Genomic DNA, 13,001 nt, shown 5'->3' on the forward strand with positions numbered 1-13,001 from the left:
ACACACAAAAGGCTTATTATTACTGTATGAAGGTTCAATCTTTCATTGGGATTTATACTGTATAGTATTATCGGAAGACTGTTAGCTTCAGTCTGACAAAATGAGTAATGCAGCTTTTTCCCTTCCCTCTAATTAATCTTGGCATTACTAAGTCAGGCTAACCCTAAGAGCGCCTACAGACATCAGTAAATGGAAATGCCATTTAACATTAAACAGTCGTACACTATCCAGATCAGATGGAACCAACATCAAAAACCTATTTTCTCCACTGCACTCCATTATAACTGCTTAATTCCATTGACAGGTCAGGATAGCTTCCCTATCCAGAACCTCAGCTTTCCCGAAAATCCTACCCTTCCTTTCCAGGCAGTTGCTGGCTATAATTCGAACCAGTTTCGATGCCCATGTGTCTCAAAAAATGAATCATGAAAAGAATAAGCCCGCTGTTTCTGTTTCCGGTTGATGACCACTATTTTCTGTCAATTGTAAATGAATGCCTCCTGATTGATGTGTAGAATAACAAGGGGTACACAAACCTATTGCAGGAGTGAGTGAGAAAGTCAGAAGTGAAGTCATTGTAGGTTCTATGCCAACAGTTGCTTGGTACCAGATGGCAACACCTACTGTATCTGTTTGTCAGCAGAGTGTGTGAGTGTGAGTGTGAGTGTGAGTGAGTGTGAGTGTGAGTGTGTGTGTGAGTGAGTGAGTGAGTGAGTGAGTGAGTGAGTGAGTGAGTGAGTGAGTGAGTGAGTGAGTGAGTGAGTGAGTGAGTGAGTGAGTGAGTGAGTGAGTGTGAGAGAGGGAGAGAATAAAGCATAAGCTAATACATTGCTCATTATCCTGTTATATTACGCTAATCTGGCTACTACTGAGCTCTGTTTTGCCTGCTGATAGAGGGACTCAACGTATGTAGGCTGGCCTACTCCGGTAGCAGAAAAGGGCCGTGATTTCAGCTAACCTCTCTTGGGAGAAAAAAAGACGCTAAGCTACGCGTGGCAGGAAGTTTTTGGAATTCAGATAGGAGAGAGGGTAGCTTTGTGCAGTATGCTGAATGGCAAATGGGTAGATGATGCAACGTAGAAAGAAGGGTGCTAGGTACAAACCGCACAAATCTATGTCTGTGAAATAGAAGCCGAGTACTTTCTTCTATCAGTCAACATATTGCTTAAAAAAATGGTGTTATGGATTAACATCCTCTACCTTATCATGGATGGACCGTTACCTATCCAATAGAACACAGAGTGTTTTCTTTAATCTAAGCTTCTCTAATGCAAATACAAGTGTGGTGTACTGCAGAGCAGCCGGCTTGGACAATTATTGTTTTCTGTGTTTACTAATAACCTTCCACTGACCTTGAATAAAGCCTGTGTGTCCATGTACACGACTCAACAGTATACACGTTGGCTGCAACAGTAAAATAAATAACTGACACCCTTAACATAGAGCTCCAGTCAGTTTTAGAATGGGTAACTAGCAATAGGCTGGTGCTACATTTCTCAAAAACTAAAAGCATAATTCTTCGGACAAATCACTCGCTAAACCCTAAACCTCATCTGGATCTATTATTGAATAACGTAGCTACTGAGCAAGTTGAGGAGACTAAACTGCTGGGTGCCACCCTAGACAGAAAGCTATCATGGTCAAAACATATAGACTCAATGGTTACTAAAATGGGAAGAGGTCTGTCAATGATAAGGCGTTTCTCTGCTTTCTTGATATCTCAGTCAACCAGACAGGTCCTAGAGGCCCTAGTTTTGTCGCACCTGGACTACTGTCCAGTTGTGTGATCGGGTACAGCAAAGAAGGACATAGACAAATTGCAGTTGGTCCAAAACAGAGCAGCACATATGTACATAGAGGGCGAATGTCAATGACATGCATGTCAATCGCTCCTGTCTCAAAGTTGAGGAGAGATTGACTACATCACTATTGGTCTTTGTGTGAGGTGTTGATGTGTTGAAGGTACCGAACTGTCTGTTCAAGCAGTTGGCACACAGTACGGACACTCGTCGATATCAGAAAAGACATGCAACCAGATGTCTCTTCACAGTCCCCAGGTCCAGAACAGAGGTTGAGAAACACACAGTTTTAAATAGAGCCATGACCGCATTGAACTCTCTGCCACCCCAGGTAACTCAAGCTAGCAACAAAACAGATTTAAAAAACACATAGAAGAACACCTTACAGCACGACGGAGACTATGAAGAGAGACAAAGAAATGTTTATGCATTATGTATTGTATTATGTATGTGGTTCGTGGATGGGGTACGACTGTGATATGTGGTTGCCTTGCCTGGCTACCTTAAGATGAATGCACTAGCTGTGGGTCGCTCTGAAGGAGAACATCTGCTGAATGGCTAAATTGTAATGTAAATGTAGTGCAAAAAATATAAGCTTAACATGCAACAATTTCTAAGATTTTACTGAGTTACAGTTCATATACGGAAATCAGTCAATTGAAATAAATGAATTAGGCCCTAAGCTATGGATTTCACATGACTGAGCAGGGGTGCAGCCATGGTTGGGCCTGTGAGGGCATAGGCCCACCCACTTGGCAGCCAGGTCCACCCACTGGTGGCAGGCTCAGCCAATAAGAATGAGTTTTTCCACACAAAAGGGCTTTATTACAGACATAAATACTTGACTTGACTGCAGTTCGGCGTCATAACCGACTTCAGTGGGCAAATGCTCACCTTCGATGGCCAATGGCATGCTGGAGAAATGTGCTCTTCACAGATGAATCCCAGTTTCAACTTTACCGGGCAGAAGGCAGACAGTGTGTATGGCGTTGTGTGGGTGAGCAGTTTGCGAATGTCAATGTTGTGAACAGAGGTGGTGGTGGGGTTATGGTATAGGCAGGCATAAGCTATGTAAAATGAACACAATTGTATTTTATCGATGGCAATTTGAATGCCTCGAGATACCGTGACCAGATCTTGGGGCCCATTGTTGTGCCATTCATCCGCTGCCATCTCATGTTTTAGCATGATAATGCACGGCCCCATGTTGCAAGGATCTGTACACAATTCCTGGAAGCTGAAAATGTCCCAGTTCTTCCATGGCCTGCATACTCACCAGACATGTCACCCATTGAGCATGTTAGGGAGGCTTTGGATTAGAGGTCGACTGATTAATCGGAATGGCCGATTAATTAGGGCCGATTTCAAGTTTTCATAACAATCGGAAATCGTTATTTTTGGACGCCGATTTGGCCGATTTCAAAAATATATATAATTTAAAATGTATTTGAAATAAAAAAATGTAGACCTTTATTTAACTAGGCAAGTTAGTTAAGAACACATTCTTATTTTCAATGACGGCCTAGGAACGGTGGGTTAACTGCCTTGTTCAGGCGCAGCACGACAGATTTTTACCTTGTCAGCTCGGGGATTCAATCTTGCAACCTTAGGGTTAACTAGTCCAACGCTCTAACCACCTGCTTTACATTGCACTCCACGAGGAGCCTGCCTGTTACGCGAATGCAGTAAGAAGCCAAGGTAAGTTGCTAGCTAGCATTAAACTTATCTTATAAAAAACAATCAATCAATCAATCAATCATAATCACTAGTTAACTACACATGGTTGATGATATTACTAGTTTATCTAGCCTGTCCTGCGTTGCATATAATTGCTTAGGTACACGTTGGTCCAACCATAAACATCAATGCCTTTCTTAAAATCAATACACAAGTATATATTTTTAAACCTGCATATTTAGTTAATATTGCCTGCTAACATGAATTTATTTTAACTAGGGAAAATGTGTCACTTCTCTTGCAAACAGAGTCAGGGTATATGCAGCAGTTTGGGCCGCCTGGCTCGTTGCGAACTGTGAAGACTATTTCTTCCTAACAAAGACAGCCGACTTAGCCAAACGGGGATGATTTAACAAAAGCGCATTTGCGAAAAAAGCACAATCATTGCACGACTGTACCTAACCATAAACATCAATGCCTTTCTTAAAATAAATACACAGAAGTATATATTTTTAAACCTGCATATTTAGCTAAAAGAAATCCAGGTTAGCAGGCAATATTAACCAGGTGAAATTGTGTCATTTTGCGTTCATTGCACGCAGTCAGGGTATATGCAACAGTTTCGGCCGCCTGGCTCGTTGCAAACTAATTTGCCAGAATTTTACATAATTATGACATAACATTGAAGGTTGTTCAATGTAACAGGAATATTTAGACTTAGCGATGCCACCAGTTAGATAAAATACGGAACGGTTCCGTATTGCACTGACAGGAAAAACGTTTAGTTTTTGAGATTATAGTTTCCGGATTCGACCATATTAATGACCTAAGGCTCGTATTTCTGTATGTTATTATGTTATAATTAAGTCTATGATTTGATATAGCAGTCTGACTGAGCGGTGGTAGGCAGCAGCAGGCTCTAAAGCGTTCATTCAAACAGCCCTTTTGTGCGTTTGCTAGCAGCCCTTCGCAATGCATTGCGCTGTTTATGACTTCAAGCCTGTCAACTCCCAAGATTAGGCTGGTGTAACCGATGTGAAATGGCTAGCTAGTTAGCCGGGTGCGCGCTAATAGCGTTTCAAACGTCACTCGCTCTGAGACTTGGAGTAGTTGTTTCCCTTCCTCTGCATGGGTAACGCTGCTTCGAGGGTGGCTGTTGTCAATGTGTTCCTGGTTCGAGCCCATGTAGGAGTGAGGAGAGGGACGGAAGCTATACTGTTACACTGGCAATACTAAAGTGCCTATAAGAACATCCAATAGTCAAAGGTATATGAAATACAAATCGTATAGAGAGAAATAGTCCTATAATTCCTATAATAACTACAACCTAAAACTTCTTACCTGGGAATATTGAAGACTCATGTTAAAAGGAACCACCAGCTTTCATATGTTCTCATGTTCTGAGCAAGGAACTTAAACGTTAGCTTTTTTTACATGGCACATAGTGCACTTTTACTTTCTTCTCCAACACTTTGTTTTTGCATTATTTAAACCAAATTGAACATGTTTCATTATTTATTTGAGGCTAAATTGATTTTATTGATGTATTATATTAAGTTAAAATAAGTGTTCATTCAGTGATGTTGTAATTGTCATTATTACAAATAAATACAAATAAAAAATTGGCCGATTAATCGGTATCGGATCTTTTTGGTCCTCCAATAATCGTTATCGGCGTTGAAAAATCATAATCGGTCGACCTCTTCTTTGGATCAACGTGTATGACAGCGTGTTCCAGTTCCCGCAAATATCCTGCAACTTCGCACAAATGTGAATTTTGTGACTGTACTATTTAGTGTCATTGTTTTATAGATACCATAGTGAGAAAGGATTCATTTCGCAACACCTACGGCTTCCACTAGATGTCAACGATCTTTATAAAGTTGTTTGAAGCGTCTATGATAAACAGAGAGCAAATTAGAATGCAAGGAAGTTGACATGTCGTCATTTCATTTTTTTGCGCCTGCGCATAAATCAGAGAAGCGTGAGTTTGTCATTATTGTTTATCTAGACATAGGATAGGTTGTGTGAAAATATTACTGATGTTTAACGTTAAAAATGGACCAAAAGATTAATGCTAAACAACGTTTGACATGTTTGAACGAACGTAAATAGATTATTTACTAGGTTTTTTTAGCTTTTCGGCGTGATTTTACACCCCCACCACCACGTTTTGTGGGAGCATAATGAACGCTAACTACTTGGTGTTATTTGGACATAAATTATGAACTTTGTCAAAAGAAACCACATTTGTTCCGGACCTGGGATTCCTGGCAGTGCCTTCTGATGGAGATAATCAAAGGTAAGGGGATATTTACAATGTTATTATCGATATTAGATGATGCTAACTGTATAGCATAGCTTATTGTTCTTAGCATAGCACCCCGTTTATTGCAAAATGTGATTTCCCAGTAAAGTTATTTTGAGATCTGGCCATTCGGTAGCAATTACGAGATTATAATATATTATTCTTTGAATGACAATATTATAATTTACCAATGTTTTCGAATAGTAATTTTGTTATGTTCACCGGAAGCATTTCAGAGAAGAAAAAAATCTGAATTTCACGCTACTGTAAAATGCTGTTTTTGGATATAAATATGAACTTGATGGAACAAAAAATGCATGTATTGTATAACATAATGTCCTAGGAGTGTCATCTGATGGAGATTGACAAAGGTTAGTGCATAATTCTAGCTGGTTTCTGCTTTTGGTGACGCCTGACCTTGAATTGAAAATGGATGTTTGTACTTTTGTGGCTATGTACTGTCCTAACATAATCTAACTTTATGCTTTTGCCGTAAAGCCTCTTTGAAAATCGAACAATGTGGTTAGATTAAGGAGATGTTTATCTTTTAAATTGTGTAAAATAGTTGATTGTTTGAGAAATTGAAATTATTAGATTTTTGATGTTTTGAATTTCCAGCCTTGTTAGCAATCCCGACTCGGGGTTCATTGCTAACCTGTAGCCCCAACAGGTTAAGAGGAGTGGGACAACATTCCACAGGTCACAATCAACAGCCTGATCAACTCTATGCGATGGAGATGTTTCACGCTGCATGAGGTAAATGGTGATCACACCAGATACTGACTGGTTTTCTGATCCACACCCCAACCTTTTTTAAAGGTATCTGTGACCAACACATCTGTATTTCCAGTCATGTGAAACCCATAGATTAGGGCCTAATGAATTGATTTCAGTTGACTGATTTCCTTATATGAACTGTAACTCAGTAAAATCTTTGAAATTGTTGCATGCTGCGTTTATATTTTTGTTCAGTGTAGATAGAAGAAAGTTCATTGGGTGTGGGATATCTATGCTATGGCATATTCACCTCAAATCCCTGCAGACTGAGACAACTGTTTTCTCCTGTAAAGCATGTGTGAAAAAGTTACAAATCAAACTATACACAAACTCTATGATCAACTCCTTGTTTAGATCAGAGGATCTTATCAAAATAACGTATCAAGCAAACTACAAATTAGATTATATATCAGACATAAAAAATGTATAGCCTTGAAGTCAGACCAAAGAAGTACTGTGTAAGTTAGTTCACTGAGCTCAGTTCTCTCTCTGCGGAGTGCTGGAATGAACTCGCTCACAATTCCCTCTGTTCAAACAGAGTAGAGAAAGCCAGCCAAACAGGGGAAGACAGGAGCAGGTAAAGAGCGACAGAGAGAGAAAGAGTGGGAGAGAAAAAAGAAAGAGAGCAAGTTCTGAGAGGGGGAGGATTATATTTTCATCCTCTTTTCAATATTTGTTCACTCAAAGCCCATAGATGTCATGCTATACTGTAGGCATGTACCTACCTGTTTGCATACACAAGGTATGTAAGGGGCAATCAATGATTGTATACCAACTGGTTTGGTCTAGATCATTCTGACAATAATAATCGTTGATTGCGAGCATTGAGCTTTGGAAATATCTATAGGGCATTGTAGATTTTATGTGGAGGTGCTCTAAATTCTACCAGACCAGTTAAAAAGTTCACCTGTTAAATGGGAGGGAAAACTCCTCCAATGAGAACACCATGCAGAGGTAACTGAGCGATAACAGCAATCAATAGATAGTTCTGAGCAGCATCAGTTAAAAAGAGGCTAATCGTTGTAACTCATTGTATTTTGCTATTGTCATTCCTTGTTGCGTTGCTCTTTTGTTCGACAAGAGATGATGGGACATTTTCGGTAGCAGTCGTTTGCTGATGAAAAGGCGGGCATATAGATCAGCAGAAAGCTGAAGAGGTAACTGAAGCAATTTCAGTGCATCACTTTTAACAGAGGCTCTTATGGGGAGAACAGTGAGAGGATAGCTGACACAATGAGACAGCCTGTCCTCTGCTAAGCACTATGTTCAGACAGAAATAAAGAGACAGACAGACAAACAGACACAAGACACTGCATAACATCTGATCTGAGGAGCAATAACACTTAAAGGGATACTTCTAAGCCTTAAGCCAAAGGGCTGGTCACCATTCAAAAACAATCTGTCCCCTCCAATCTGTTCCATAGCTAAAACATTTTTCAAGGGCCTCAAGTGTGTGTGCTTGCATTACATTTTACATTTGAGTCATTTAGCAGACGCTCTTATCCAGAGCGACTTACAACAGTGAATGCATACATTTCATACATTTTTTTTTTTTCCTGTACTGTTCCCCCGTGGGAATTGAACCCACAACCCTGGTGTTGCAAACACCATGCTCTACTAACTGAGCCACACGGCTCAGATGTGTGTATGCGTTGTTTACAGTATCTGGGATTCATGGTGTTTGTGCAGGCTTTGGTACACAATTTCTCAGCTCCATGCATGGTGTGCAGGGGCTGTGGGGAGTGGATGGGATGTACTGTAGCATGGGCTACACTGGAGCTGCTGAGCAGTGTGTGTCTGGTGAGTGGTTGCACTCTGCCATGAATAATGCAATGAGTGGTGTGGGTGGCAGAGGAAGTAGGTATTGCCTGATAATAAACACAGCTTTCATTCAGTCAAATTGCACTCAGCAGCACAACAATATATAGGCTACATGCAAAGAAATAGAATAGATAAGTACCGGTAGCTAAATAAAATTAGAGGGCAAGCTCTATGTCATCCCTTACTTAGCCCAACAACAGTACCTTGTATTTACACTGAACACAAATATTAACTCAACATGTAAAGGGTTGGTCCCATGATTCATGAGCTGAAATAAAAAATCCCAGATATGTTCCAAACCCACAAAAAGCTTATTTCTCTCAAAAAGTGTGCACAGATTTGTTAACATCCCTGTTGGTGAGCATTTCTCCTTTGCCAAGATAATCCATTCACCTTACAGGTGTGGCATATCAAGAAGCTGATTAATAGGTGTCTAGTCAGTGAGTCTTCAGGGTCTTGACCTGACTGCAGTTCGGCGTAGTCACCGACTTCAGTTGACAAATGCTTACCTTTGATGGCCACTGGCACGCTGGAGAAGTGTGCTCTTCATGGATGAATCCCGGTTTCAACTGTACTGGGCAGATGGCAGACAGCGTGTATGGTGTCATGTGGGCGAGCAGTTTGCTTATGTCAATGTTGTGAACAGAGTGCCCTACGGTGGCAGTGGGATTATGGTATGGGCAGGCATAAACTAAGGACAATGAACACAGTAGCATTTTAACGATGGCAATTTGAAAATATGTACAGATCTTTTTTCTGCTAATACAGGAATATTAAAGAACCACTGCACTACTTTTGTGATTTTTTAAAATGTATTAATATTTTTGTAAATATATTGAATAAAAAAATATAGATATTCAAATTTTTCAGGGGGTGCTCTTCCCGCGGCTATGGAGCAGCATAAACTCACTGACTAGACACCTATTCCTATATCCTCTCACTGAGTATAGGAATAGCTGGACAAGCAAGCAGAATGGACTGATGTCACACGCAGCACGGTGAGGTGGTGGTGCCATGTCTTTCAAGCATCAAGACTTGCTTCCTGCCTTATCATCGCATTCAAACAGAGTAAAGTTGAACTTTATATAATAAGCTGCTTTGCAATTCAACAAAGTGGCAATTAGATCAAGCAACGCGTGAGCTCTTCTACGTTTTGGAGCTGCCTGCGCTGAAATGGGCTCATTAGAGGACAAGTTACTGAGGTATTAATAGGCTTAGTTAAATAGGCAATGCTTGCAATTGTTTCGTAGAAAATGAGCTGACATGAACATCTGTGAGGCCTGATCAAGACCAAGACATCACAGCAATAGGGACGTTGGATTCTATTTTTAGAAACCAATTTTGTTCCTAAATGTGATGGGAACATTTCTGCTAGTGTGCGTCGCACCTGCTCTGGAGTAGCGTACACCGCTGGAGAATATGGAATGCCGTTTAATTTATTCCTTTTCCTCAAAGGTTGCAAAGTGAAGAGTGGTTGCCTTAGGCTCTCCTAGAAAGCAACATGTGAGATAGGTAACTTTTGCACTCTGGATTCCAGAACACGTTTATCTGCTAAAACGGGTTGCTATTCTTGTGGGAGTTTATGTACTCTTTTCATCTTTGAATGTAAGAGCAATTTTGTAAAATGTCATGATGTGGAAAATGTTGGACAAACAGAACTCCGACTAAATCCTTAAATATAGACAATTTCATCCTATTTTATCACATCGAGACACAATCTCCGTGGCTCTTATGGGAATGAAACACTCCTCCCGCTGTCTGCTCCTCAGGAGAAAAATGGCGGAGTCCGAGAGCACTGAGGTAGGTGTGCAAGTTATGATAAATGAATGTAGGCTACACTAAATATGTGAGTGATGAATAGGCTAGTGCAACGCGCTGTCAGGTTTGATTCTCATTTCGAGGATGCAATGGCACGCTCCACGCATGCCATATAATTTTAATTGAAGCATAAAATAGTGACTTCAAATTGTTCTCTGAGCATAAATTGAGTCTTGTGACCCTGTTTCATGGTAGCCTAGTTATCCTAATGATAGCCTACTCGTGTGTCTTTCACCAACTATTTGTTTGTCTTATTCTGAGAAATGTCGCACTCCGTCACAGGTAAAGATTCGGAGCGATGTGATTTAGGGCGCGAAGATTTGAGCTCGTGCGTCCTCCCTTGTCCGGTAGCAGCATTGCTGGACCATGCGCCGAATTGTCGACTAAAAACGAGTGTTATAACCAACATATGTTTTTAGTTTGTTGTTAGATTGTTAGGCGAGTGTCTAAACAGATTTTAGCAGGAATCTGACTGGCCAAAATCCCGTTCAGATGAGTGAGAGGTCCGTTAGTTTTATCAGTAATGTGTGTTTATCACCAGTAGTTAGCTGAGTGTGTTTGGAAAATGCATATATTTCTATTAAATGTTGGATAGGGTATTGGGAAGTCCATAACTCTTATTTGTATGCATAGCATAAAATAATCTTCTCAGCATAATATGACAGACTAGAAATCAGTTTCACTTTAGAAGTATGAGCAGGGTCCATGCTATCCAGGAACATCCCAACCCCCATGAAGTTTACATTTAAAATGGTTAAGGGTAAAATGGTTAAGTGGTGTAAAAATACTTTAAAGTACTACTTAAGTCGTTTTTTGTGGTATCGGTACTTTACTATTTATATTTTTGACTACTTTTACTTCACTACATTCCTAAATAAAATGATGTACTTTTTACTCCATACATCCCTGACAGCCAGAAGTACTCCTTACATTTTTAATGCTTAGCAGGACAGGAAAATGGTCAAATTCACTCACTAATCAAGAGAACATCCCTGGTCAGATTGCAAGTTCCCCTTTTCACACAAAGAGGACCCATCATTCCGCTCTTGCATTCTGAGTGTCTGTGCTATATACCCTGGAACATTCTTCTCAGGCATCTGATGTTGAGCACAGCAGCTCTAACAGATTTAGGGAAGGATCTCAGCATTTATTTAATTAGTGTCTCCAATTAACATTCATTCAGCGAGTGAGGTCCATTGCAGAACAATACAACTCACTGAACTTTAGCAGATAGAAAGTAGTGGAGTTTTATTCTATTCTTGTGGATGTTCCAGAGTAAAATATTCCCTGCTGTTTTGGGATGCGCTGTCATATTTCACATGACGTGAATTGCACTCATTGTGTGTCATTTCCTGATGGAACATCACTAAATAGATAATACCATTGTATCTCAGCTTGGCAATTCACTGGCAGCGGCTAAAGGCTGCTGTTTTCTTTAGATGTGCTTAACATGGCAATTGTGGTATTTTCTGCATGAGAGTAAAAGTTTGAGGAATAAAAAATTGTGGTGAAAAAAACATTACTGCAGTACCCATATAGATGCCTGCTCAGTCCCCTGCTGCTAGACCATCCCCATTACGAAAGAAAACAAGGACAAAGACAAAGCTGCACAGTCAGATTGGCTGCTGAAAGCACAAGACAGAGGAGAAGCACTTATTTATTTTAACAAGACCAGATCAATATCACTGACAGCCATGAGAGTGAAGTCTAAATCTTAAGATGTATGTGCACTGGGGAATAGAACAAATGGATTGTGTTGAATGCTCACATTAGATTTTGATCCCCCTCTGTCCTCTGATAATATGTCCAGAAGGGATCATTTTGGATCATTTTTCTCCTGCTGAGCTATGGGCTGATCAGACAGGCTTTTCTCTGCTCTCCCAGCATTCATTGCAGGTGACTATCAGAGTTTTACAGGCACACCTGTGTAGAATTATGTATCTTTACATTTTAGTCATTTAGCAGACGCTCTAACCAAGAGCGACTTACAGTAGTGAGAGCATACATTTTCATACTTTTTTGTACAGACCTCCTGTCAATACTGTTATCGTTGTCTAGGCGAATAGGCTCTGTGAACTCACCTCTGGGGCACCATGGGAAAGCTAATGGGAGCTGAGAGATGAAAATAGCAAAGAATATAGACGTCTGCAAGATCTAAGCTTCCCGCAGATTGTGAGGTGAATGCAAACAGTGTTATGTTTTCACAGGGTCAATTCATTGGGTTTTTGAGTTTTATCATCATTCAGTATGCCCTTCACCCACTGTTTCTCTATGGAAGACTTGACTTTTAGAAATCTGCCCCCGCCCCATGAAGTCTTTATTGTGTATTACCATTCTCTCCAACCCTTAGCAACAGCAGCAGCCGCAGCCAATCCGCATCATCCAGTCTCAGAGCGTGCAGCCAACCTCGCTGCCCAAGCCTGTGCCCTCCATCCACCATGTCCCACAGCCGCTCCATACGCCCCACGCTGCCTCCATGACCAGCTGCCCTGGCCGGGGAAAGATGGCTAAGTTCCTCAACCCTGAGGAGATGACCTCCAGGGACTACTACTTTGACTCCTACGCCCACTTTGGCATCCATGAGGTAGGGCTGCCCTGTGGCTGTATGTATCAAGCATCTCAAAGTGGTAGTGCTGATCTAGGATCAGCAAAAGATTAGACGGGGGGGGTTGCTTGAGTTTAGATGAGCCTTCCTACTCTATATTATGGTGATTATTATTCCTACTTTGAGATACCATGTAAATACAGGCCCACTTCTTACCTACTGTGTCTTTACATGACTACCGTAATTTCCGGACTAT

The 13,001-nt window shown here is 40.8% G+C and overlaps 1 protein-coding gene across 1 annotated transcript in view; it reads left to right on the top strand.

Moving 5' to 3' along the window:
• Window positions 1-9,312: 9,312 nt before the first annotated feature.
• The window catches only part of LOC106561384 (protein arginine N-methyltransferase 8-B), a 44,288-nt gene continuing 40,599 nt past the window's right edge, over window positions 9,313-13,001 (top strand). Inside the window, exons 1-2 of the mRNA XM_014125274.2 lie at window positions 9,313-10,182; window positions 12,551-12,784. Coding sequence (XP_013980749.1) covers window positions 10,114-10,182; window positions 12,551-12,784 — 303 coding nt within the window. The 5' untranslated portion in view covers window positions 9,313-10,113. The remainder of the gene's footprint in view (window positions 10,183-12,550; window positions 12,785-13,001) is intronic.

Source organism: Salmo salar, chromosome ssa10 (assembly GCF_905237065.1).
Source record: "Salmo salar chromosome ssa10, Ssal_v3.1, whole genome shotgun sequence".
Lineage (NCBI taxonomy): Eukaryota > Metazoa > Chordata > Actinopteri > Salmoniformes > Salmonidae > Salmo > Salmo salar.